The sequence below is a fragment of the Aythya ferina genome (assembly GCF_964211825.1).
Source record: "Aythya ferina genome assembly, chromosome: 15".
Classification (NCBI taxonomy): domain Eukaryota; kingdom Metazoa; phylum Chordata; class Aves; order Anseriformes; family Anatidae; genus Aythya; species Aythya ferina.
The window spans coordinates 16,856,305-16,884,143 of NC_140314.1; the positions used below are offsets into that span (position 1 = coordinate 16,856,305).

The window sequence follows — 27,839 nt, forward strand, 5'->3', positions numbered from 1 at the left end:
AAAAGAAAGAAAAAAGAAAAAAAGAAAAAAGAGCAGGGGAAACTGTTTTTAAGAGCATACGTTCTCAGTGAACTGAATGGAAATACTCAGAATCATGGTTTCTTGTTTTTTGGAGTAGGTGGTTATTTTTTCTTGGTTTTCTAAACATGTATCTGTTTTTCCAGAATGTTTCTGATCCCTGTGCTCCCAGGTAGAGGAATAGCAAACCTTGCAGGAAGGGTGGTGCTGGGCAGCTCTGCCTCTGAGCATACAAATGCTTCTGAGCAGAGTGCAGGTGTTCTGTCTTGCATGGTGCTCGCTGAGATAATCTGGTGTTTAGGCATGGTATAAATAGTGGGCTACATAGACAGGTCACTTGCTGTCTGGTCTGACTGATTCTCAGAGCTATTGCGTGTAAACATCCTGTCCTATTGGGTATTTCCAGGAGAGTGAGGCCAAGGTAAATACTTATGTTAATATTAACTTTATGGAAAACAGATGCAAACATACTAATGAGGGGTTGGCACCATGATTAAAGGTTTTATTACTTTTCCTAAAGATTGTGTACAGTTTACATCAGATGTAAAATATATTTACCATAATTTTTCTTGTCATAAATTGAATGTTTCTTGCAGTGAGGCATGAAGGTGCCATATCACTATCTCCTACATTGTATTCCATAGGCTATATTTTCTATTCACCTAAAAATCAGGTTCTAGAAAAGCTCTGAGTCTGACCAGAGTTATACATTGTGATTAGACTCTTACAGAACATTTCCATCCCCAAACAACCACATCCACTGGGAGCCCAGTGACAATGAAACACAGCGGAGCTGTAACACCTTCCTTGGTTTGGGCGCTAACCCTGGCCAATGAGCCAGCCAGGACTCTTCGTCTTTTGCCTCCAGCACCTCATATTTCTAGGGTTCTGCCATCCAAATTCTGGATGAACCTCACATTGTTATGACCTTGATTAATCCCAGAATCAAGTAAGAAGAATTAATGACAGACTTGTGAAGTTGGGACCAAAATGGAAATAGGAAATATTCAATCTCAGGGTGAGAAGGAAGTTTTAGTAATCTAGCTGCCTGCACTGCCTGCAGGATGTTAGGCAGTCCTGCAGTAATTCCTCTTCATAAGCCTGTGCCTGTAGAAAGAGCTGAGCTTTCAGGGAGAACAGTGATCCTGATTCCTGGTGCTAATGAAGCAACCTATCTGTGGTAAGCTGTTGCAGTGATGAATTCCTTTGCTCTGAAAAATAAGGGTTTATGTTTTCCATCTGGATTTGTCTGGCCACCAATTCTTCTTTGTTTTTGTCTGCTCAAGCAAAGAGTCTTCTATTATAATTCTTTTGTCTTCTGTATACATATTTGTGGATTTAGCAAATTCTCTGCCCTACACAACAGTTATTTGGATAAGCTAAACAAAGTGGTGTCATCTAGTGCTACTAACGTCATCCTTTTCAGCCTGCTATGGAGAAAGTTGAGGAACTTATTCAAGCAAATGCCTGCTTTCCAATCCTTTAAGCATTCTTGCAGTTGTGATGACTTCTAGGCTTTGGAGTTGCAGTAAGGAATGCTTTATACCACACCCTTGCTTCCATGTACTTTGGTTGATTTTTTTTCTAGAAGACTGAGACAATTTGCCATCTTTACAGTGGCAATCAAACTAAGTGGGAAGGGGATAATTCTGCATGGAAGCTGTATCGTGAACTAGATGGGGAACCTTATAAAGCAAGTTTTTAAGGACAGCATTTCCTTTCTGCATTCAGTAGATTAATGTTCAAAGCCGTATAAAAGCACTTTAATCCCTTTTTACTGTTCCCCTATGCAAGTCTCTTCTGATAGACTTGGAGGCTGTCACCAGCCAGCCAGCCTCACACAAAGAAGTGGCAGGCAGGAAAAGCCAAATAGCAGGTGATGAAAATCCAAAGTGAAGAGAACTCAGATGGTTTCCTGAATACATCAATGGAGTAACAGTGAGAGCAGACAGCAGCTGGACTGAGAATGTAAAAAGGCAAGTACGAATCACTGACAAACAATGCTCTTTGGAGACTTTCCTTGTGCTGACTTGGAAACCTGATCTGAACTTGGAGCCTATTCAGTACTGACACTCAGACCAAACTCCAAGTAGAATAAAGGGTAAAAACATAGCTGCTCTAACACAAGACAAGACATCTGTAAGTCACTAAAGCATTCCTTTAGCTAAATGCAAATTAGTGTAGATTTATTGTTAAAAAATGCAGTGGAGCAGGTGATATGTACTATAAAATGATAGTGCATGTGTGTTTTCCTCCTTGTGCATTGTCTGATGATGAAAAATTGAAAGCATTTGGTCTTGTTTGGACTGATTTAGATAAGAAAAAGAAGCAAAGGCTGTGTCATGCATTTGATTGTTGGAGTTTTTGCTCCACTGCTCTTTAAATATCTTTTTCAGGTTTGTTTATCAAATGCCTGCCAGGAAGAGTTCTTAGGTGCATCCCTTGACCTTAACTGAATTGGGAACTGTATATAGTTAAGACAAACTATACGAAGTCTTTCTCTGAAGAATGTGTTTTGTTCATGTGTTTCTAAATATGCCATGTGGATGCTCTGTAGTGGGAAACAAGGCTAAATGCTGTGACAGTACCTCAATCGGTTGCAACAGGAATGTTCTTGGGATCTGCTATTTAATTGTGTGTCAATAATTCAAGGTAAATGGTGCAAGAACATGGTAGAAACTGAGGTACAAATCCACTAGAAAGAACTACTAGTAGCAGACAAAATACTTATAAAAGCAGACGGACTGCTGTGTAGTCATTACTCAGACTTGTAGTTTGTAACATGAAATGGAGACATTATGTCATTGATGGAGAAGGTCCTGGCAAAACTCCTGGCATAATGCTTGATAGAAGTAAAAACAACAGAATACCTTCATTGCATTGAGACGTTCTGTGTGTCTTACAGTAAAAAGAACATATTTAGCTGGACATAAAGGAAGACAATATCCTACAGTAAAACTAAACAGATATAATAATAGATACTGTTCTTCTTTATATATATATATATATATATATTTTTTTTTTTAATATAAATGTGGTATTTTTTTGTTTTAGGAGGAGGAAGAAGAGCTGGAAAGAATGCTAGGGAGCGTCCACACAGAGCCTTCGATAGCGTAACTGTTACCAGGCACTTGTGAACTAGAATGTCTCCCCAACAATTCTCCTGCACAGCAGCTCTGTAAAGCAGCCCTGCAGGCAACAGCATGCAGGAAAGAAGATACATGATGCAACACGTGCAAATGTCCACTAAGGAGAAAATCCTAGCTCTGAAAAATAACAGGTACATGTATAGCAATCTCCATGTGATATTTCTTAGTTTGCCTGCATAAATTCAGAACTAAGTAAATCTTGTTCATTCCTGTATTTTTTTCTAGTTGATTGTTTTCCAAGCAATAAAGAAGTAGCACTCTGTTCACATAATCTTGTGTGTGATACAATACCGTCATCAAGCAAAGGAAAGAAAGGCAGGAAGAGAGAGGCTATTTACCAGTTGAGAACGGCAATACAACAATGTTCTAATGGACTATTACAAAATCAATCTCCATGTTCCTTTTGGTAGTGCCTTTTCCTAAACAGGTTTGAAGCAATGGCATTCTTGCAGAGAAAGTTAGGATCATAAAAGTGTGGCTGTAAGGACAGTCTACATGGTGAACAGAGATCTCACACTTCACTGATACACCTCTGTTCCATGTATCACTTGGTATTACTGTTTTTAATGCAATTTATCCATGACTAGACTTTGTTGTCTTGTGGTCCTACCCCTCTGACAGAAACAGTCATTCCCTCCTTCTGGCATATCCCTACAGCACAGAATACATGTATGTAGAGTATGTGAACTGTTTTCATGTAAATATTAAAGGATTCTGACAAAGGGAGTTGGGTGCTAACTGTTCCTTGATGCTTCCCATCCCCGAAACGGAGGCTGGCCTTTTGTCGCTACAGTCATGACCCAGGCATGTATAATGTCACCCACTTTATTTTTGGATAAATATTATTTCTTGAGCTTCAGTCAAAGTCCATCCACTGGCAGTGGATGGAGGTGCATATGTACTTTTGCACATGTGAAGACTAACAGAGTTGTTTTTCTGCTGTGATAGCAAGATAGGTATACGAGTAGGCATTATCATGCTGTGGCCAAGTGACATAGAACTCCTCTAATAAGGGAGATTTTTTTTTTTTTAACTAGCAGAAGAAAAATAAACAGGGGTTTTCCATATGGGATGTTATTTTTTAAAATAACTCAATGAAAGGGTGGAATTAGTTTGACTGGTATTCACCATTATATATCCCTGCAATATAAACAAAATATGAAAAAAACTCAGGCTAGGAGAAACATTTTACGTACATAAATGTACAACATTTTAAGTGCAAATGCTAACCACAGCATGCATCTCCACCACAGTATCAATCACAGACACTAACTCAGTGTATGGATCCCAGATTTTCCAAGTTTTTACAAAAGGTTTACTTCCAAAGGATAACAAAATGTTTCCAGAGCCAGTAGATGAAATCTACAACTAAGACAAAAAATATTCCACCTGGTCCTCTATGTTGTTAAAGAAAATGTAGTGGAACACAAGCTGAAGCACTGGACATTTGGTTCATAATCTTAGCCAGCTGATCTTTTATGTGCAAGTGACATAAACAGAAGAAAATATGCTATTTCAATATGTGGTAATTTTTTGACCACATATTCATAGTGTTTACTCTTTTATGTATACTTTTTTTTTATTCTTTCCATTCTGAGGGTACAGATTTTAGAAACAAATGGTTGTAGGAGGTTCCCTGTATAGCCTTTTTGTCTGGAAGAGATTTGGTTGTTTCACAAAGCAGAAAAACATTTTTTCATTCAGAAATGGGCTCCAGACCTCATTAAATATAAAACTTTTCATTTTTCCAAGACAGCATACCTTTTCTATGCTCACTCTTCTGTCAATTCATGGAGGTAGACTGTTTAGCTATGAGAAGAGTTTCGCAGAGGGAAGGAGGTCTCTAATAGCAGCATTCATTGCTTGAGAAGTCAGTGCAAAGACAGCCTTTGAAAGAATGATTCATTTTCTAAATGCAAAAAAAAAAAATTGTGGCACCCATTGTCTGGTTGCTATTAGATGTGAAAGGAACAGGAACCATAGTTTAGCTGCATTTGACTATTATCACATCCCAAAGGAAGAACAGAAATGTAGTAGAGTTTAAGGGAAAGCCTTGGGTCCCAGCCACACTGTTGGCTGTCTTATTAAAATACCCTAGCAGTACTTTTTTCTCTGAGTGTTACAGGCTATACTGCAAGCCAGGAGAAAGAAGAAAAGGTAGTCTGCTATGCTTAGCTATAGATGGCTGTTAAATGAGTACTCACTCCTTACTCACTTCTTCCCTTGTTTTATTTCTCTTTGCTCTTGTGTTTTTAAGGTATCATCACGAGCAAGAGAAATAGTAGGATTTCTATCATATAACCTCATCCACAGCTTAACCAGCAATGCTTTTGCTCAATAAAGCCATGGCATTTTTCTTTTCATAGTTACTCCATGCTTTTGGCTTCTGCCATGTATAGACCTGTAGGTTGCAATCAAAAATCAAAACTAGACACCCACATTATAGTGTGGATACTGGTAGACTAAGAAGGGCCCTTAGCCCTCTTCTGTTATCCAGAAGACCTGAGAATAATTTTTACTCAGTTCCTCAGGAAGCGACAGCCTGTGGAAGCTGCATGGTGAATGAAAACAAAACCATTACCTTTCCTTCAAAATTGACAACACTGACCAGCCTGAATTATTCCTCACTAGCTTGTGCAGTTTTCTTCCAGCATTTTGTTATTCTGATATAACTACATTACTGTGGAGTTTGAGATGAAGATCTCTCTGCTACATATGTGCTATCACTACACAACTCAGCAGTAAAAACAGCAGTTCATAGAGTGCAAATTTGTATGATGTTTTTTATCTGTGTGTATGACACAAACTAAATATTCTTTATAAAAATGTGATTACTTCAGTTTCTCCAGTTTGTTTATTATTGCAATCTAATGGTGTGGATAGCGTAGGGACACAAGTCAGTTTTTCTTCCCTTATGTACAAGTTGTCAGCAGTTAGGTTGTGTCAGCTGAACTTCGTGACCAAATCTTTTGTAGTAGGTTGATAACTCACAATGCACTTTGTGGTTCCATATGTACTCCCTGTGCTACCTTATGCTGTACATTCTTTTACAAAAAGGACACTCAAAAGCACTAGAAAATGCCAATGGAAAATGTGAAACAAATGTTCATAGATTAAATCCATGAGAAACCTGGATGGCCAATTCAGGGATAAAGTGCTTCATTTGTGTAAGTTCCAAACCACACAAAAACTACATTCAGTATCTTTTATGCTTTATAAGAAGGAAAAAATAGAAAAAAACATTACTTTATGTGCTGTGACTTGATACATATTTAGCTAGTTGGTTTGCACTTTCCAAAAAGTCCCTAAAAATAAACTGAAAACATCTTAAACTACTTATGGCAAATAGAATGGCAGGAAAACTCTATTGTTTCCAAATGTGCATTGAAACAAACAAGTGAACATGAGTCTCCTCTATAAGAGAAGGATTCTAAATGGAAGAACTTAGTGAACCCTGAAGTCATATAAAAGTAACACAGTGAGACTTGATCGCTTAACAAGATTTTATCTGTCAGTACAAAGGCAACACCTCTTGCTAACTTCAGACTATGTTTCAGAACTCAACTAATATGCTTCCAACATGTCACATTTTTCAGTGAAAATTGAATGAAAAAGTAATACAGGTAGGATTTAATACAGGTCTCCTTTTCCATTTCTGCATTTTACCATGTGAAAACAAAGACAGAACAAACGTTTGAAAAGTTAACTGTCTGACCCACTCAACTGAGTTGACTGTTTTCAACCACGACCAGGCAAAAATTCTTGTTAAAGATGTGGAAGTGTTTTATTAAAAGGTGGAAAAAAACTTGGAACTTAGGTTCAGAGACAGACTAATGACATTTTGAATATAAGTATTTTTAAATTCAGGACTTTTCATTTGCTGCAGCAAAATGAAAGTGCAAAAACTTAATCTTTTTCCTCTAAAGGAAAGAAGTCGTGATACTCTTTGTGGGACTTTTTATTTATTTGCTTTCCAAAGTTATTTCGCTGTTTAACACCCCTACTCCCCAAGTAGTTTGTGTACTTTTCTTTGATCAGGAAATCACCAGGGAATATCCTCAATAAATGAAAAACAGAAAAAAAAAAGCCATCTAAGATATTTTTCCCCACTTTGGACATGTAAGTTGCAAATGAACATAATCACACTGACTCTCCATTTAGGACAGATATTGTGTGGTTTCTTGTAAAACTTTGTCACCTTGTCAAGTCTGCTCATCTTTGAGTGAGCTCTTCTGCTGTGATTCAAGTGCATTGTTTGCAAAAAGGTAATGCAAAAGTCATGGCTAATGCAGCCATGACTTTTGGGGAGGTGCTTATTCGGGAATAATGTAAATTCTAGAGAAGATTTTTGCCTTTCAGGTACAACTAAGATAATACGCAGCTGCCAACCCTTAGTGAATCTTACCTTGGCCAGTTGTGCTTGGAGTTTGTTCTTTGCATCAGCTACTTCGGCAATGCGATTATTGAAGGCCAAGTTGGTGCTGACGAATTGATTCCACATCTCCTCAGATGTGCTCTCCAGTCCAACCTCTGTGTCCTCACGGAGCTTGACAGAGTTGGCCCTTGCATGCTGAGAGCATCTGATATTGTCTTCACTGAATTTAGCCCATGTTACAGGAACTGAAACACTAGTAAGGAAAATAGAAGTAAAAGCTTAGGTGAGCTATCTTCTATTAATTGGCAATTACACTGAGATTAAGTGTCCATCCACTGAATTGTACAAACTATGCAAGCACATACATCAGATGATTTTATGGGTTTCATATGCATTTTTTTCTTTCTTCTCTGTTTCACATGATTTCATATACATCAAAGATTTGTTCACACTGAGATTTTGGAGAGCTGTTGCTTCTACAGAGTTCCAATGGCTTGCTTGAAGATTGTAGAAAAAATTGTTTTGTTTTGTTTTGTTTTTGAGAGAGAATGAAAATCTCTAATTTCCTCAAAGTTGGATAATTAAATTATATTAATCCCCAGCAAAATCTTCATTTTCCAGGCAATATTTGTATAGCTGCTAACTAAAGGTCTCACTGCCTCTGACATCAACTCCACAGTAAGTTTATGTTTTGCTGTATATGTATAGTGATGCTTAAAAATATATTTATTTGGGATCAAGTAAGAATGTCAGCAATGCAGCTTCTTCCAGCCTTTAACAGACTAGGTGGTTGTCTGAGTTCATACCTGCTATATGTCAAATGAAATTTGACTCATTTCTTTGTTTCAAGTTTAAGAGTGCTTGTGGCCTTAATTGATTATTAGATAATTTAACATGATTGTTAGAGCGCATTGCAGGAAGCACGGCCGAAAGCACGACAGACACCAGTAGAGTCAGATCATGCTCCATTTTATTGCCCGAATAGCCTAACTTTTATAGTGAACTTAACAGGGGCGGACAGTGTTTCACACAAGATTATTGGTCAAAAGCACTCAGACAAACAACTACAAGAAAACAACCCCACCTGCAAGAAAACAACCCCCTTGTGATTAGCAGACACGTATACCTTGTCCTTGAAGCCAGCTGCTGGTAACAATATTTTTCTGAATTCCTCAATTGGGCGACATGGGAACACTGTCGTGAGAACTTCTCATAGTTGCCCTGTTAGCTTGGTTTGCTCAGCTACAGCAGGCCATGGGGTTTGCTGAGGCCTACTCTTGGTTGCTTAAAACAAGCTCAGATCGAACAACTGTTCCACAGACTCATGTCCACGCCCTTTGTGCCAATTCCCAACACATGATCTCCTGTCCATTGCACACCATCATAATAGATTCAAATACTGTTTACTTTCATGAACCCAAAGCCTTTGTCCTGGGAAACTGAGTTGTGTGTCACCAACTACCAGATGACGTGAGAACCCAAGGAAAATGAAAAAGAAGCCACAAGAGAAGGATTGTTAGGCAACACTTCTGGTCTGCTGTCAGAGCAGCCCTGCCTCATGAGATATATATAACCTACACAATAAAGCAAGTGGTTCAGGCCTCCTAGTAGCTTTCATCATCAGAATGAATGGTAGCAGGAAAACGGATAAGGCACTGACTGAGCTAGGATAGGAGGAAGGAAAAAGGAATTTTCTCCCAGCTCCATCACTCTCCATCTCTATCATTTGGAGTATTTTCATCCTCTTACTTTTCCATGTATTATAATGAACATTTCTGCTTTAACATACAGGCCTATTATTGTTAAATTTTCAGTATCTATGGGACATACAGAAATGGCATTGTTATGGAAAAGTCTACGAATAGAGAGAGAAAAACTGAATGTAGGGTTCCAGCACTGAAAATACCACCCATGAATGTTCCCTCTGCAATATCCTGTAGCCAAACAAATTTTGGGATGCTCGGTTTCATGCTCAGCCTTCACAGATGACCTTCAATATCATAATTAGTTGAACCTAAATCCCAGACTCAGATTTTTCCAACCTGGGAGTCTGTGGGACTCTGAACTTGCCACCTGAGCCCCCAGCTTGAAAAGTGGTGGAACATAAGCTACCCTCTTTGGAGTTAAATTCACAACCCCATTTAATGCATTGCTTAGCCTACTAGATCACTTTGCCCTTCAACCAGAAATATTTAGCATGTTTTATGGAAAGATCCATAAAGATCCATGTTTTAGTTACCAGCTGAAAGGCTGAGACAAACTTCTGCCTACTTTTAGACTTCCTTCTCCACACAAAACTTCCTTCTAAGAACTATGCCTGCACGTTAAACTCTGCATGGATAAGTCACCATTTTTCGAGTCTCACAATTACTTTATTTAGATTTTAATTTAACACTGAAAATTAATACTAAAAGAGGCAAATAAATAAATAAATAAAAATTGCCAGTGCTTGTTTTCTAAGTGGCCTTTTTTTCAGTTTTTCATAGGGCATTCCTCTCTCTCCAAACTGAGCACCGATCTTCCTAAATCATTTAAGAAATCCTTAGTGCTACACATTCATTTAGGCAGTTGCCCTGAAAAATTTCAGGCACCCGACATGATTTCATAGTAGAGTGCATAAATCAGTGTATTAAATCTGAGCTGACAGTGTTTACAACTATTTATCCAAATGATCTCAGTGTACTTTCTGCAGGACATTTGTTCTTTCTTTCTTTCTTTTTTTTTTTTGTCTTCATCTTTTTGGTCTCCTGGATTATACTCATTTTCTGATCAGAAAATAAAGTTTCCAAGAAGGTTTTCATCTTGACTGTTTGAAATATTTAGTACTTAATCTGTTCTTTAACGTTTTTCCAGACTAATTTATCTGGCTGACTTTGGTGAATGACTCAAGCAGAAAGCACCTGCTCTGCTCCTGAGTGCTGCAGATATGTCTCAGTCTGCCAAATGATTTCAGTAAAATGTTAATGAAAAATGGCATTGCCTTGGATTATGGTTAGTTAGAAAGTAAAAGGGTTGTTAAATTTATCCACATGAATCTCCTTTTTTACTAGAGTTGACAAGAATATTTTTATTCATTGCTAATCCTGAAAGTAGGTAGTGTTACTAGAGTCAGCAGAATGCTTGCCAAGTTTCTCTCAGATGTTCCCTTATTTCAGTAATGAATTAGGTGATCATTTAATGAAAAGCAGAATATAAGTAAACAAATAACAAGGAATTTCCCTTCTCTGTCCAAGAAGACAGAGTCGCCATCATTTGAGATTGTAGAGTACATTCACCATTCAGATACTGCTATGCTAAAGAGTGAGAAGGGAACTAGCAAGTCATCAACACAAAAACACTGCCCTCTATTGCAAGTTGTTTTCCCGCTGCTGTTGCTTCAGGATTGGATGCAGGTGTTGATAAGGCAACTACTGATAAAGTTTTAAAACTGTTTATAATTGGGAAATTTTAATTCAGTCAGTAGTGCTAAACTATGCCAAATCTTTTCTGGTCATACTATTTAATATGTACCTCTGTATCTTGATGGCCTAATTTACAAAAGAAAAAAAGTATCTATATAGTCCTTGGTGTACACTTGCATGCAGTTCACCCCATTGCACTTAACTGCACACCTTAGCTGGATTTTGCTTTGATTTTCTGTGGTTTTGAAACCTGAAGGCCACAGATTATAAATCAATACCACAGGGAGGTATCTGCATGAAACAGTTTGAAGGCTAGGAGTCGGCTGCAACACAGTTGTAAAGGATTGTCTTCTCTGAAACGTACAGCTCACTGCACATTGAACATCATAGGTGCTGCAGACTGCCAGGCCTCCGACCATGGCAGCTGTTAGAAAGCAGGGAATAACTGAGGGTGACAGAGGATTTTGCACTAAGGAAAGACAGAAGCGTACACAGAGAGAAGCCACTTCTGTATCACTTTTCACATATAAGCAAGGACTTGTGCTGCAGCCAGCCTCCTGCTTAGAGCGGGGCACATGGAAAGAGCGGGTGACAGTGACCACTTATACTCACGTCCCATCTACTTTCTCCACTCCATGGTAGAAGTTGATGCTGTCTGATGTGTTCCTCAGGTTAAAGCACTTCTCATCAATAAAATGGGCAGAGTTTTTGTCAGAAAGGTCCTGCTCCAGGGCATGCTGTGCATCTCTGTTGATGCTGTGAAGGGAAAGTCTTGCCTTAATACGAACTGTCTTTAATGCTTTTGTGCTAGGTAGCTAATTGCCTTCATTAGCACCCTGCAATGCTTCATTTTATAGTTTGCTGGCATTTACAGTGGCATGAAAATGCTTTGCACTGTAATTTAACTAGAGGGAGCTGCTGTACCATTCATTCCTGCACTCCTTTTAGCCTATCGTGAGTATTCCCCAAAGAACAGCATTTAACTCAGTGCATTGAATGATGCTTGTCATTTTGATGACAGTTGACCACAGGTATGAAAAACAACAGATAGCTGTTTTGTGGCATGAAGGAAAGCCTTGGAGCAAAAGCGAATAAGCATTCAGTAATAGTTTGCATGCTGGCAAAACTGTGAGAAAGAAAAGTGCATAGCAGAGTTATAGTATGCCATCTCTCTTGATTTGGGGGGGAAAAAATCACTTAGTGGGAGAGAAATATGTTGCTCCATCACTGCTTTCTTACCCACAAAGAACTTTTGGAATAACTTAATCTCCTTGGCTCTTCCTAAAGCAGGGAATGCCTGATGTGGCCTTTGGACTGTAATGGGAGTAATATGGATGAACAAAATCAAAGTGCAGCATTCTAGTGCATCAGGAAGACTGCAAATGTGTTGACTTTTTTGCAAATATTGCTGTTTCCATGATGTAAATATAAATTGCCATTAGTACTAGTCTGTCTGACATGGTCACAAAATTGAATGAAAGGTAACCAGAAATGCTGCCCTAAAGAGCCAGAAAGAGTTCATGCCATCAGGTATGAACTTAGCCTTTATCAGATCATATGCCTCATATGTCACAGTAGTGGGGTGAGCTGCAGTTATCACCTTACTCATGTGAGTTCTGAGTGCCATTAATAAGAGCAATAATTTATAAAGTCTGCTTAGGTCTTTATCTCTGGTAATATAATAATCAAGTACTTCACAATGTTATGTTCATTGTGTGTGAGTACTTCACCTGTTCCTTTTGAGAATCATGTCATGTCATAGAAATATTACTTTGTAAATTTGCATCAGTTCAGTGTAGTCAACAGAACAGGCTATATTCAGAATAGTTTTAACTATTATTAACTATAAAATAAACATACATAAAATTAATTTAAGTCAATTCTAATCTGTAACTCAATTCATACCTTATGATGTGCATAGACTACTGTTTCTTTTGTGAATAAAAATTTTGCTTTTGAATTTAGTTTTGTAATTAAAAAAATATAAATAATTCCTTTATTCTCTTTGAACTTTGCTCCAGTGTGGTACACAGCAGCATTGGCATAGCAAAACTGTAATTCTGGTGCCCCCTTTTTTAATTATTTCAGGTTTAACATAACTCTAAAAATTGTGTCACAGTTACCTTTGGAAACTCCAGTTTTTCATCTACTTCATGCTGTTTGAAAGCATGCTGCCTTTGCAGTCTGTAGGATGGCAATATGGCATGGGAGTCCTGTTCTCATTTCTGTCCAGAACAGAACCCTAGGATGGCTTGTCTCATCACAGAAATTGTCATTTCTTAGCCAGGTGGTTATATGAGATTGTTCTTTATCCCTATGAATGCAACTTTTTTTTTTTTTTTTTTTAAGTCAGACAGTTGAAAAACAGATGCCCTCATCTTTGTAGTGGTCTTATATGAATGAGTCTGAAGAACTGCAGATGGGAGAAATCTTTGACAGAAGATGGTAAATTGTCTTGGTTCAGTTAGTGCTTTAAATGCTAGGTATTGCTCTTCTGTAGTTTAACGTACTGTTCTATCCTTCATAAGAATTAGAAGTGGAAGGCCAGAAGCATCTAATAAGCTAAGCCTCTGATTTTGCACTGGCTATTTATAGTCTTCATTAGGTATCAGCTAACACTGAATTCAGCTTCCTATCTTTAAAACGGGAATTAAATGTAAAGTCTTACCCCAACTGATGATTGATTCTCTGGGCAAGTTTTGCCAATATTTCTTGACAATCCTTGAATACATCAACTTCCTAGAGTGGAAAATATTCAGTTGTCAGTGTTTTCATCAAACTCTATTTGTTTTAGTGAATATACCATTTTTATTCTACATTCTAGATGTTGCAACCATCTCATATATCTCAAAAGTAATATGGATAAAGAAAGGATGAGTTTTGTTCCCTTTCTTCCTCAGTGCTACAAAGCTTTATCTCTGGAGTTGTTTTTGTATAGCTTTTTATATTACATCAAACATGCCTGTAGATTTTAATGGATTGAGTCATTCTAATAAAGAGAAAGCCAAATTTCCTTGGCTTAGGTATAATGAAGATACTTGTATCATGAGCCTTAGTCCATTAAACTATTCTCTCTAATTACTGCTACATTGTTCTACAATACAAACACGTTGTTAATAGAAGAATAGGTCAAAACCATATCTGATTTCAGAAGCAGGCTCCCTAATATAAGTACTATAAAATTCTTCATAACTATGATACTAGTCAAAAAAATTCAAAGCCAAGTTTCCACTCAGATTCAAATAAAGAAATAAAACCTCAAACATCTCACACTGGAAATTATGCAAACATGGTACTCATAGTCCCTTATTGGTATTCCATCCTCTTTCCTTTTTAGAAACCCTCTTTTAGCCCAAGGTACTCTCTTACCTGAGCATGTAAAATTATTCATACAAATACATTTTGAAACTGAATAAAGTGTTTTAAATTATTTGGAAGTGATTAAGACAGCTTGGATTTAAAAATACAAGTTTTGTCTCTGTACTTGTACTGTATATGAAGGAATGACAGCAACTTTAGAACTGGCTTTGATGTTATGATAAAATAGTCCTTTGTCCTTGGTTCTTCACGGGAAACTCTAAAACACCAAGTTGCAAACTGTAGGCTCTGAACAACAGTTATTGAAGTGGTCTGCACATCCTTCTGAAATCTTCTAATCCAGAAAAATGCTTAAAGAATGGTAGGCGAGAATGAAAAGAATGGTATTGTACCATAAATTTCTAATATTTCTGTTTTCATATATATCCAATATAATTTCTTTCAAAGTTTTGCAAAATTTTATTAATTTCGTTATTATTATTATTATTATTTAAAAGATATAGGAGTCACTACTATCCTCATGTTCTTTGTTCAGTAAGAGTATAGAGAAAGCAAGGCAGCAAACCAGCATTTTATACCAGCACTTTACACCCTAAGGACTGCTGAGATTTTACAGACTGTGGCCTAGAAAACAATCCTGGGATTGTTTCTACGTTGCTTTATAGCTTCTGAGAAGATAGAACCAGACAAGATCTCACATGGATGCTAGGCTATTCCTCTTGCTCTAGGGACAGTGAACAGAACATTAACCATAGTTTAACCCAGTTTCGTCTCCTTTCCCCTCTTAGTCTTCCAAATCAACTAAAGAAAGAAAATATTTTAATTCTTTTGCTGATAAGCATTTAGTCGGATTTTGGTTATTCCCTCAGTTATTAAAATAAACTAGGAAGTCCAGTCTTACCTTTATGAGGTTCTTTTCCACATCATCATGAACCAAGTCTATGCCTTTCCGCTTCTCACGGTAGTACAAGCATTCCAGGGCAGTCTGCAAGCAAATCAAGGAACATTTGTAAGAGGCTCTGTACATTATAGAGAGTAAATGCCAAACTGCAGGGGCCACTGAGCTGACACATAAAGTAATGACCAGCTATTGAGGCTGAAACAGAACAGGGAGGTAGCTTCACTGCACACAACTGATGAGTCTTGGTGGCTTGTTCTTCCTTAACTGCTAATACATGTTTTAGGGACTGCCAGCTGCCTTAGCTTCCATTTGATTAGCTGCACATTATTGTGTAGCAAGGCCTACATCTCAACTTGTCCCAGCTTTGATTTAAAGTGGTTTAAAACACCTGTGTTCTACACTTACTCATAGCAAAATCCTTTAAACTCACCTCCCCTAGTCTTCCCTTACCTAGTGATGAAGTTTGGAAGTTTCATAGCTACAGTCATGAGTCCAGTTAACCTGTCTGAGCAGGCTGACTTTACTTGTAATGTCTCAGCCACTTGTTTAGAACCATAGCAGTAAATGAAACACGTTCAGTTGGCACAAAGCCTTTCAACAGAAAATGTTCCCTAAATAGAAAGCCTCCTCAGCCTGTCAGTCTGAATCCATGCAGATACACACAATGTCATTATTGAATACTGAATTTTGGTTATCTACTTGTACCTGTATAGAAACATTTCTGATAAAACAGCTTTCATCTACAAGATTCCAGATTTTGATAACTTTGACTTTAGTTTCTGCATGCTTTGAGTTTTTGCTAGCATCATTCATAGGCTCATACATCACCGTGGCTTTCTCTGTTGCAGTTAATTTGCCATTAAGATTCTGGAGAACTTCAAGATATAACACAAATGACATGCCATTTTAAGAGAAAACGTTATTTTCCCTAAGCAATCACAAAAAAAAAAAAAAAAATCAGAGCTAGAATATAATATCAGGACACTGCAGCTCACATGTCCATCTTCTGCTCTCCTGGAAGGTACTAAGCTGATGGACCAGTAACTGAGGGAGACTCAGCCTCCTGGAGTGTCAGAAAGGAGGGAAAAGAGGACATACAAGTGTCTTGACAGGTTCATGTATTGACTAGTACATGTAAAAACCACAGTGGCCAGGCTTCTTCCTTACTGAGAATAATGTTTGACCAAGATCTGTCTTGATGACAATAGTGAAAGTCCTAGAAGTATTAAACAAAGAGAAAACTATTTTCTTTACCCATTCCACAACACAGTTGTGAAGTAAGTAGCTGTGTCACACCTACCTTCAGAGGTCCTTGCATTTCATCTGCAGCACATTCAAGACGCTTCTTTGCGGTTTCCAAGGCTTGGGTCTCTCTCAACAGACACTCTAGCTCATGGACAAGCTCAGATCTCCAGAAATCAATGTTGGAGATCCTCTCTCCCAGGTTTCTTCTACTGTTTTCTTGCATCTGGTAAGTCAATTGGTCCTTATCTTGCATCAGTCGCACTGAATCCGTGTTTAGCCTACCAGCCCAGTACCTGGAGGTTTCAGAGCCTTTTAATTGAACCATGTTTGCATGGTGCCAGTCACGAATGCTGTAGCGCGCGTGCAGGGCGGACCGTAATGTGGGCAGAACGGTAGGTGGCCGCCCAGTGGGATTATATGGCTCATCAGAGCCGGGAGGGACTGAAATCACTTTGTGAAGCAGACTGGGCCTCCAGGAGCTGAGGTGGCGGTATCCTGGTAGGTAGTAAGACTGGTAGGAGTCCTTGGTGGTGCTGGTGGGGACTGGGTCTGGGAACAGGCAGCTCTTCTTTGTGCCACAGTAGCTGGCTACCTGTGTGGTCCCCAGAAACTCCATCCTGCTTGGGGCTTAGGCAGCAGCCCTCAGGCTGTCCCCAAATGGTGGGATGCTTCTCAGGGCTGTCCCCAACTGGTGCTGTTCTCTGGGCCACCCAACGCCTTGTGACACAGTGGTGGTGTCATAGGGTTCTGAGGGCCTTCACACCTCCTGGTGTTCTCCTGCCATCCTGTAGGAGTATTTGGCAAAGAGGGATTTGCTGAAGGCTCACTCCAGATGGGCCTCTGGGCTTGCTTTCATTTAGCGTGCCTCAGTGAAATGAAATTTCAGTTTTACTTCCTAGTGGTTCGCAGCTATCTGTTACTCATGGCAGCAGGGACAAGCCTTCTGAACCAAAACACATTCTCTGGGTGTTGTCTCTCATGACCTTCTAGTGATGTCTGCAGATGGTTTGGTCCATCTGCAACCAGAAAACACATATAAATACCTTGGGCTTTGCTATTCCCTTCAACTGTGTTCATTTTCCATAAGTACAAAGGCTGGAGAGACCTTCCTCTTCTGATGATTTCTCTCAAATTATAGATGTTATGTAACTTGTCAGAGAAATTACTTTTCTAATTTTTTCCTTTCAGGCTTCTGGTCTGTTTTTCAAAGAAATCCAGTGCTCTAAGACTGCATTGTCACGCATCTTCTGTGCCAAGGATTTTGAACATAAATAACGATTTGCAATTAGGCACTCTATTTCATTCTCCTACGAGTCCTTCTATCAGCACAGCTTTCTTCTAGGTCAAAGGCAAAACAGTTGCTGTCAATTCTCCTTCTCCAGATACATAACTATGAATCGGCTTGCTACATTTTTTTTTGGAATGTGGGAAAATAAAATATATATGTATTTATATGTATTACATTGCAGCATACATGTATCTTGTCTCAGAAAGCTAGCATGGCATTACACCTTAGCTAAAAAACAGTAGAGGTAATTTCAAGTAAATGGTCATTGTAAGTTAAGTAAATCTTCTCATGAAGTTTAAAACACATACAAATGTAAGTGCTAACTATAGGGAGGTGAGATTCAGGCAGCAGAACCTCACAGCCTGGCTGGGCTCTGCATCAGTGTGCCTCAACAGCAAAGGATTGTTACACAAATGCTCACACATAAAAAACTTTCCTCTTGTAATAATGAATGGAAATAATTCTCAGCAGCTGCCCAGGAGGGTGAAGTTAATCCTGAGCATGAGAGACTGCAAGAGTGTTGGCAGAGTTCAGCACTGAACTCAGCCTGACTCAAACTCTCCAAAGCCTACCTGTTGCCCAGTGCAATTCCTTTTCCTGGGGAATGCTTTTTATAATCTTGAGAACAGGGAATGGTCTGTTGGACCCAAAAGAAAAAGATTTGAACATGATCCTCATTTTAAACTGTGGAAAGTCCTGCTGACATCAGTGAATCTAATCCATATGTTTGAAAGGCAGCACACACCTAAAGTGCTCTGTTGAGCCAACTTTTTCAGAGGAAAGGCCAGCTTTTTCCCAGTCCAGACATTTGAATTTGCTTAAACACTTGGATCCATTTCCTCATAACATTTTTGTCATTGGTTTCCCATAGAAGATAATTACAGAGCAGTAAATACAGAAGTTCTGCACATATCAGGTTGTGATGAGCATTTACCTGAATAAGTATCCCTGAAAGGGAAAATTTGTAACAAGACTATTCAGTAATAACTGGAACCAGAGGCCAAACTCCACAAATACCTTAACTTAAATGTACTTTAAAACCTTTTTCCTAGTTTATATTATCTGTAGGTGGACAGTTATTTAGAATGGTGTTTGGTTGTTGTTGTTTATTTTTTCCCAGAATGCTATTTCCACAAAATTTTCAGTTGTTGAAGTGAATAGTCTTCATAGAGGTAACTTCGCAGTATTTTTCTGTCAAAAGGACCAGTTTGCTGATACCTTCCTAGCTATTACCAGATGCTTTTTTCTATATACTATTTTTCTAAGGTGAGACCACCTTACATGTTAACTATTGTATGTTAAAATAATCAAGTTTACTCAAATACTTGAGACTCCAGACTGTGTTCAGATCAGAAAAAGTCAATTTTTACAGAACCTTCAACCAAAACAATGGAAGGAGGCTTTGTGAGCAGGAAGTGTGTTGATTTACGCACTGTTCATGCAAAACCACTCCACAGACCTGCCTCTCCCTCAAGTTTGAGTTGCTGTTAGTGGTGTTTAAACTGGAAATTGTCGGCTTCATCACGGAAGCAAGCAACACTTTATGGAAAGTAACCATACAATATAAGACTGTTTCAAGGCTTACATTTATTATATGCATTTCCACAAGGAAAACTGAAAACTTCTTTAAAGGTCACATATGTATTGACTTGAGGAAAACAGACTCCACAATCAATAAGATTGTAAAGTAGGTATGTTTATTCAGCACTGGGCAGCACGGGGGGTAGTCCCACCAAAATCGTGTGCACCTGACGTGGCAATTTGCCATGGTCATATGCAGTAAAGTGTTACATATGCATGAAGTTTCACAATATGCCTAAACATAATCACAACCTGTCCCTGCTTCATATTAAAATTAGTTCAATTTCCATAAACTGCTCCCATCTGCGCTTGCACAGTGTCTCCTGGTGGTGGTCGTCAGGGGTTGTGGGGATGAAGATTGATGACTCTTCCTCATCACCACTAGCTGACCTGTTGTCTTTGCGCAGATTCCGTTGCTCCTTGGCTCTTGTCCGTCCGTAGGACCAGTTTCTACCAGTTTCTTAAGATAGGCTCACACTCTTATTAGGTGACTGACCTTGGTAAGGGGCCCAAGGCCTCTTGCTTTAGTTAATTTGCACAATGTACCATAGTTAGCAAAGACACTAAGTAGCATCCTAGTTTAATGCTGTCGGGGCTCTATCTCTACTTGATAAGATTCTCTTAACTTCATCTCTCAGTATTGCATGTATTTTTTCCAAGCAAATTGGTTGTACTATTTAAAGTCTTATTCAGAAGGTTTAACTTGTGCAAAACCACAAATTTTACTCACGTTACTACTTTCAGATGGCTGCTGCTGCATCTACAATTGCTGCAGCTCTGCACTGTTTTAGTTATAATAGCATTGCAAGAACTGTGTACACAAGTAATGGAAAAAAATGAAGGGAAGGTAAAAAGATTGACAAAGAAACATTTTCCTTCTCATGAGACTAAAAACGGTTCTGTTCAATGTTCACCTCTATTTAGATCACAAGCCCTTGGGGGCAGGAATTGTTTTTTGCTGAATCTGAATTACCCTGTTAGGGATTCTTTGCTGGTATCTGTAGGGGTCTCAGTTTTACAGCTGCAGTTTCCACAACTTTTAGGCAGGTGAATTGTTGGTTTATCATGGGTTGATGAGCAGCACAATGAGTAGTCACCACTGCTTCAAGCCTGCACTCCAACACTATAGTATTGACCTTATGTGTGGCTGGACCATGCTGGGAAACACGTGGGGGAAGCAGACAGAGGCAGCGGTCATGGTAAAGTGCTGGTAACAAGGCCCAGACTGCACCACAGCCAAGCGCACGCTTCCTTGGTTTGTGGATTTAGTGACCTTTACCTACATACACAGCGGTTATCAGACTGCTAGAAGCTGATGGGCCAAAACGAGGTAGAAAAATCTTGCAAACGTATTCGCTAATTAAATTAACGGGAATGAATTGTGTAACAGCAAGGAACGGAAATAAATATACTCAGAACTGGTACGAAATATGGCAATGGAATTATTTTACTGAAGGGATAATCTCAGAGCTGTACAACCTCAGAGAGAGGAAATCATGGCGCGTTTATTGCCGCGTAACGCCCCCTCCCCGCCGCACGGTGCCGGCGGCACACGGGTGGCAGCGGGGCACCGGGCTCTGTTTGGGGCCCTCGCGAGCGGCCACCGGGGGCTCCAACACGGAGCGCGGGCCCTAAGCCCGGCCGCTCCCCCACCTTCGTCTCCTCAGTCCCGGAACCTCCCCTCTCGGGCTCAGCTCCGCCCGCCCGCGCACGCGCCCCGCTGCAGCACCGCCCCTGCGGCGCCCGGCGGATGTGACGCGCGGTGGACGCCATGGCGGACGCCGCGGGCGGGCCGCAGCCGGAGGGTGAGGGGCGCGGCGGGTGGGCTGGGGCTGTGACCGCCGCCGGTGCCCGCGTCCCAGCTCTCCTTGTCCGTTGCAGACTGCCCGGGGACCGGCAGTGCCCAGGCGGGCCGGGCCGCCGCTTGCCAGGGATGCCCCAACCAGAAGCTGTGCGCTGCCGGCGCCGCCGGCCCGGACCCGGGTGAGGGAGGCCTGGGGGGGGGGGGGCTAGGCCGCGCCGGGGGCGGGGCTAACCGGACGGGGGCGGGGCCGGTGGTGGCTGACCGCGGCCGTGCCACCCCGCAGCGGAGGCGGCGGCGCTGCGGGAGCGGCTGCGGTGTGTGAAGCACGTGGTGCTGGTTCTGTCCGGCAAGGGCGGCGTGGGCAAGAGCACTTTCAGCGCCCTCCTGGCCCACGGGCTGGCGGCGGACGAGAGCAAGCAGGTGGGTGGCGCCGGGCGCCACGGGGCTGTGTCCCGAGCTGCAGGCAGGGCTGTGACTGCCCCCGCCCCTGCCGCTTCTCCCCAGGGCTCTGACCGTGCCCGCTGCGTGGAGCTTTCCCCTCCCCGACCCGGCCCTCGAAAGCGGCCCCGTGCCAGCTCGTTCCCAGGGGGCTGCGGTGCTTTGTTTTCCAGGTTGCTCTGCTGGATATAGACATCTGTGGGCCGTCAATCCCGAAGATGATGGGTCTGGAAGGAGAGCAGGTATGCTCATATTGCTTCTGTAGGGAGGGCTCAAATGTCTGGTTGAAAAGCATTCCCATTTTTTCATCCATATTTCAGTTTTACATAGATTGAAGTCTTAATGTTTACTGGGAAAGGTGTGACAGTAGGCAGGGAAATTAGATGAAATGGGTGAGTTTGGCATGATTTAGTTTGTGAAAGAGTTGTGTGTCTTTCGGTTCTGCAAACCAGCTTTTGCTCCATATCTATCACATATCTACCCCATACTGTGTCCAGTCCTGGGCTCCCCAGTACAAAAAAGACAAGGATCTCCTGGAAACAGTCCAGCGGAGGGCCACAAAGATGATACAGGGCCTGGAGCATCTTCCTTATGAGGAAAAGCTGAGAGACCTGGGTCTGTTCAGCCTGGACAAAAGAAGACTGAGAGGGGATCTCATCAGTGTGTATAAATACTTGAGGTGTGGGAGACAGAGGGATTTGGCCAGCCTCTTTTCAGTGGTTTGTGGGGACAGGACAAGGAGTAATGGTCACAAGATGGTGCATAGGAAGTTCCGCACCAACACGCAAAAGAATTTCTTCACGGTGAGGGTGACGGAGCACTGGAACAGGCTGCCCAGGGAGGGAGGCTGTGGAGTCTCCTTCTCTGGAGATATTTAAGGCCTGTCTGGACGCCTACCTGGGCAACCTGCTCTAAGGAACCTGCTTTGGCAGGGGGGTTAGACCTGATGATCTTTTGAGGTCCCTTCCAACCCCTTCAGTTCTGTGATTCTGTGATACACGTGAGCAGTTAACGTCAGTAATGTAGGCCTGGTGCTCTTTACCAACCTGGAATGTTTCATATAAATACATAAAATCACGGGGGAATTTTCTGCAGGAGTTAAGCAGTTCACTTATTAATGGAGATCTGGCCTTTCTGCACTATTTAATTCAGCTGTTCCAGTGAAGTGGCATTGCTCCCATGGGCAAGATATCTGTTTATCCAGTTTTGACGTAGGTTCATCCTCTGTGTAACTTTTGCAATTTTTTCTAATGTAGCTTTGTATGTATCACTTCAATTTTCAGGTTCATCAGAGTGGATCTGGATGGTCACCAGTGGTAAGTTGGTGCAGTTGTTTCAAAATGAGTTTGCCCTGTGAATTTGTACTATGTTTAAGGATGGGGAGAAGCGGAAGATACTTACTCTATTAATTCTTTTCTTAATTACATATGCAGATTCTAAAGAATCTGGCTATATGTTATATCAGTGTTAAATTTCTTTTGTTAATCATAATACTGTATTTTTAAAATGGCTTTATTACTGTATTTCTGTTGCTTTATAGGCTTTTCTGCTATGCTATTGGCGATAAATATTGGTTACTTGATATTTGTATTTGACTATTATGCAGCTATACATGTACAGTATGCCAACCTTTCAGCGATGGACAGATCTTACATCCCCCCCCAAAAAAAACTCATTAATCTTCACAAAATGCAGGGAAAATGCCAGGTTGGGTGGTTTGTTGGTTTCTAAAGACCACATTCAGTGTGAGTCCTGCTAATAAGACAGCTTGATGCTGAGAGGGAGAACTGCTTTTGTCCTTACACTGCTCGCAGGGATTCCATCAAACACTGTAACACTTAGTAGAACTAGTTTTTTGTCAATCTATGAATGTAGTTGGTGAGAGTTGCAGAAAAACCTACGCAGTCTTTAAAGCCGTTTGTTAAAAGGGTAGAATAAGGTTCTCTGCTGTTGTTTTTTAATCTTTTTCCCCCCCTCAAGCTGCTTTTTCTACAAGACTGTTCAGAGTTGGTTTCTCTGCTCTTTCTCTACTGTTCAGTATTCTCTACTAAGTTTCTCTTCTCTTTTAGTATGTTGAAGAAAACTTAAGTGTCATGTCAGTGGGGTTCTTGCTCAGTAGTCCTGATGATGCTGTCATCTGGAGAGGACCAAAAAAAAATGGTACGTATAAGGTGTTTTCGGCAATAATTTATGTAGTTAAAAGACTGAATATCAAATGATGAACTTACTTGTCTAATAGCATAAATTGCACAATATAGCAAGCTACAGTAAAAGAAACAACAGTAAATAATTCAGTTAAACCAGTGGGTAATGTTGTTTCATGGTTTTGTAAATTGTAGTACCTTCTAACTTCATCAAATGAACATGTTCAGCTTAAAAAAGTAGGTCATAAAAGGTCTGTGCTCATTATGAATCTGTAGTAACAGAGACAGATTTTAGTTTTGCAAAGGAAATTATTTTTGTAAGTCTCACTTCTAGTTGCTTTTTCCTCTCAAGACAATAAATCATAGGAGCGGAATCTATCTAATTGTTGAAACTATTGTAAAATGATTGTCAAGAAGGTGAAATCAAATGAAAACAAATGTAATGCTTTGCTGAAATTTACTCAAACTGCACTAATAATAAATGCTGTAATGGTCCAGGATTCCTCAACCTTAGATGCTTTAGTTATGGTGTGATGAATTACAAAATACATTGACTGAGAAGAATTATTACAAAATTGGAAATGTGGAGAAGTTGTTTTTTTGTGATGTTCATTACATGTATAGAACTGCATCATTTTGAAGACAAACATACAGCTCCGAGCATTTTATTTTATTGTCATAAATAAAGGTATCTAAGTAACCTTTAAATAAGTACATTAGTTTGAGTCAGTTTTTGCATGAGCATATTTTTTTTTAAGCTTTGGCAAAGCAAGCATTTCTGTACTTAAATTGGCTGTAGTCAGAAGAATCTTAATACCTAGATTCTAAAACTTGAAGTAGTCTCTAAAGCTTGAAATACACTAAGTTCGTTCGTTTGTTTGTTGTTGTTGTTTTGTTTTGTTTTTGTTTCTTTTCTATTCATCGCACATTCTAATCCTTTCTTCTAGGGCTGATCAAGCAATTTCTTCGCGATGTGGACTGGGGTGAAATTGACTACTTGATAATAGATACGCCTCCAGGAACATCAGACGAACACTTGTCTATTGTGCAGTATCTTGGTGCATCGCATGTAGATGGCGCTGTTATAATCACTACCCCTCAGGTAAGAGAACTTAATTTTCATTGATTGAAACATCATGGCAGTTCCTTGATTTAGAATCTGTATTTAACTTCAGAGAAAGGATGGTACAAAATCTGAGGGAAGTGACTGACCTTGTGCCTACAGGTGGCTGCTTTATGAGTTAGACCCCGTACTCCACTGAGGCATCCATCTGAATGAGCCACTAAACCACGTATCTGTTCACCAACAACAGCTGTGATCTGAAATGTGAAGTGAAATGCAGTATTTCACTTTCTTCTTTGAGAATAGAGTTGGCATAGCTGGGAATTCGTAATTCCCAATAGCTTAATGTTCAGAAGTCAGTAAGAAGTTTAGGCCTTTGCATAAGTCAGAGGGAGTAGAGGAAGGTCACACAGACTTACAATCTCAAGGAAAACCTGACTTGCAAATGGAAATTAGGCACATTTCTGTGATACTTGTTCTTAAAAGAAAAATCTGACTGTGGAGAGATGAAACTTAAAAGATATCAAATTAAAACATTGGTTTTAATCCCTGGTTTGGAAAGAAATAGGAGATAACGCTAGCAGAAAACACCAAGTGTTTTCACAACACTCAAAAGAATATAAAATGTAAAGGAAATGGAATGCTGAGGACAATAACAGATAGGTGTTGAGGAAAGGAGAAGGAAAAAGGAGAACTAAATGAGGTCAGGCACATATGCAAAAACTCTGAGGGGATGATAAGCTATTTAAAATGTAACTTGAAAAAATTAAGTGTAAGCCTAGAGGTTCTTGTCTTTCTCTGCTGTTGACGATGCCAAGGATCTTTCTGTAAACTGAACATGTGAGAAAGTTCCATTTTAAAGAACTAGCGATTGAAGATGAATATGAGAGATAAAACATAGGTATGGCTGAATCTACACTAGAGTCAAGTCAGCTTCCAAAATAAAACCACATTCTGTAGGCTAGAACAGTTTTAGCCTGTTCTACTGTTATTCTGAGATTTTTTTTTGCTGGACTACATAGTATAAGTTTGTTCTTCAAAATATGAAGAGACAGTAATAATTGATTATAAACTTTAACATAGTTCTAAGGATTAACTTAGTAGCTTCAGCATCAAATTATTACATTCAAAGTAGCAGTGTTTTCTAATGTTTGTAGGAAGTATCACTTCAGGATGTTCGGAAGGAGATCAACTTCTGTCATAAAGTGAAACTGCCAATCATAGGTGTTGTGGAAAATATGAGTGGCTTTATATGTCCAAAATGTAAGGTAAAGCTAGCTGTATCTTACAGCACTTCTTTATCTTGATGTTGTTTGCATATAAAACATTTCTCTAAAAATGCCGTATACTCTAAATTGCAGTATTTTAACTCATGTTTTCCTAGAATGAATCTCAGATCTTTCCCCCAACTACTGGAGGTGCAGAGAAAATGTGCCAGAACTTAAACGTTTCCCTCCTGGGTAAAGTGCCTCTAGATCCTCAAATAGGTAAAGTTACCATATTGCACTACATTTAAAACACATTGTTCATCTTGTACTGAATTTATAACTTTGAAAGCCTGACCTAGACACTGGTAAATTGGAACGTTAAACATTTTTGTCTCTTGGGTAAATAGCTGCTTTCAGATAGAATTTTTATTTGAATCAAAAGTTACTGGAAGTGTGACACAGCATGGTGTGAAAAGAGAAAAGTGCTAGGATAACTTACTTAACATGAAAATTCATTTTGATAAAGGTTATATCATATACCTCTGAAGCTGTATAATTGTATTCTAAGTACACTGTGTCTTTCTCTTCAGTGTAATTATGTGAAAGTACAGAATTAATAAATTCATAACCACTACCAATAATAACATCTTGTAAATACTACGCGCTAAAATTAGTGCTTTACCCAATGTTACTGGCATGACTCAAATCCTCTTGTGGATTGTGGGATGGCTTGGTTCTTTACCCACCACCTATTAGAAATTAACACTTGATTTAATGGCATAAGGAACAGTTCAGTACTTTCAAAATAACGACTGAAATTTTCTATTGATAGTGTTCCTTTGTAAAGCTAAGCTGTTGTATTACTGACACAATGACTTCTTAGAAGGAATAGATTAAGTGGCTCATTGGAAGGGTATAACTTCTAGTAGGATGAAGTTTAAAATAAGACAAGTTCTTCTTTAATTTTTCTCTTGGTATGTTTTCATGTTTTTCCCTGTCCTTTAAGGAAAAAGTTGTGACAAAGGTCAGTCTTTCTTGTCTGAAGCACCTGAGTCTCCAGCTACATCATCTTACAGGAACATCATTCAGAGTAAGTCTGGAAATCTCAGTGCAAGTGAATCCTTTCCATTCTGAGCGTTTCCTTTGGCAGTGCATAAAGGTGTTAAACAAAATTATGTTATTCTGCCACATACTATTAAAAGAAGCACAGTACATATGTATAGCAATTCTGAAAGTAACATACGCAAGTACAATGCTTACTTTTGTTCATCAGTTATGATAGGCTTATAAAGCAATAACTAAATTGTATTTAATAACCAGTTTCAATGTTTAGTGTAAGTCATTAATTTTCAGAAAAGATGTGTATATGCTTGCTCTTAAGCAGTTGTTCAGCATGCCTGTTGAGGGGAGCTTACTGAGTAAGATATAGCTGGCTAATTATTGCCTTCACTCTAAATGTAATTACACAAAAACAAAACAAAACAAAAAAAACCACACACCCTTAAGAGCAGATGACACACAGTTTTTTACATACCAACAGTTGGGGACATTCCTAAGGCCCTTTAGTGCTGATTAAGGCCTAAACTGTGATATTTGTACTGATAGGAGACAGGCTGATGCCTGATATGCAACTGAGGTGTTATCTGTATTACTTTCTCCCTTGTCTCTCCAGGGATTCAGGAATACTGTGATCTACAACATACTCAAGAAGAAAAGATTATCTAACTATGAGTGAAGTAAAAATGTATTTCATGTGTAATTATAGAAAAGTAACCTATGCCTTGATTTAATAGAAGGAATGTATTCTTTTTGTATATTGCAAATAAATTCTTATTATTAATGTCTTTGCCCTAGGCTTTTATTTCCATAATTGAACTTCAATTTCCTTGAAGTTCACAGGCATCTC

General features: G+C 39.6%; 2 protein-coding genes and 1 long non-coding RNA gene across 5 annotated transcripts in view; 2 read left to right on the forward strand and 1 right to left on the reverse strand.

Moving 5' to 3' along the window:
- The window catches only part of LOC311445147, an 84,181-nt gene extending 80,748 nt beyond the window's left edge, over window positions 1-3,433 (forward strand). For 2 of the 3 annotated variants that reach the window (XR_014698237.1, XR_014698238.1), the window contains 2 exons: window positions 1,813-1,998; window positions 3,073-3,433. This is a non-coding gene — a long non-coding RNA (uncharacterized lncRNA). The remainder of the gene's footprint in view (window positions 1-1,812; window positions 1,999-3,072) is intronic. The other variant, XR_014698239.1, reaches the window with a different exon arrangement.
- The window catches only part of TEKT5 (tektin 5), a gene marked incomplete at its 5' end in the record, with an annotated part of 30,422 nt that extends 13,399 nt beyond the window's left edge, over window positions 1-17,023 (reverse strand). The window contains 5 exons of the mRNA XM_084536895.1: window positions 7,573-7,795; window positions 11,556-11,699; window positions 13,612-13,682; window positions 15,163-15,246; window positions 16,463-17,023. Coding sequence (XP_084393021.1) covers window positions 7,573-7,795; window positions 11,556-11,699; window positions 13,612-13,682; window positions 15,163-15,246; window positions 16,463-17,023 — 1,083 coding nt within the window. The remainder of the gene's footprint in view (window positions 1-7,572; window positions 7,796-11,555; window positions 11,700-13,611; window positions 13,683-15,162; window positions 15,247-16,462) is intronic.
- A 3,999-nt stretch (window positions 17,024-21,022) lies between these two features.
- On the forward strand, window positions 21,023-27,773 carry NUBP1 (NUBP iron-sulfur cluster assembly factor 1, cytosolic). The gene is made up of 11 exons (XM_084536559.1): window positions 21,023-21,081; window positions 21,158-21,259; window positions 21,364-21,500; window positions 21,692-21,760; window positions 22,802-22,834; window positions 23,588-23,678; window positions 24,610-24,764; window positions 25,883-25,993; window positions 26,110-26,212; window positions 26,940-27,023; window positions 27,606-27,773. Exons 1-11 carry the CDS (start codon window positions 21,048-21,050, stop codon window positions 27,656-27,658), a joined length of 972 nt encoding a protein of 323 aa, XP_084392685.1. The 5' UTR covers window positions 21,023-21,047; the 3' UTR covers window positions 27,659-27,773.
- Window positions 27,774-27,839: the final 66 nt, after the last annotated feature.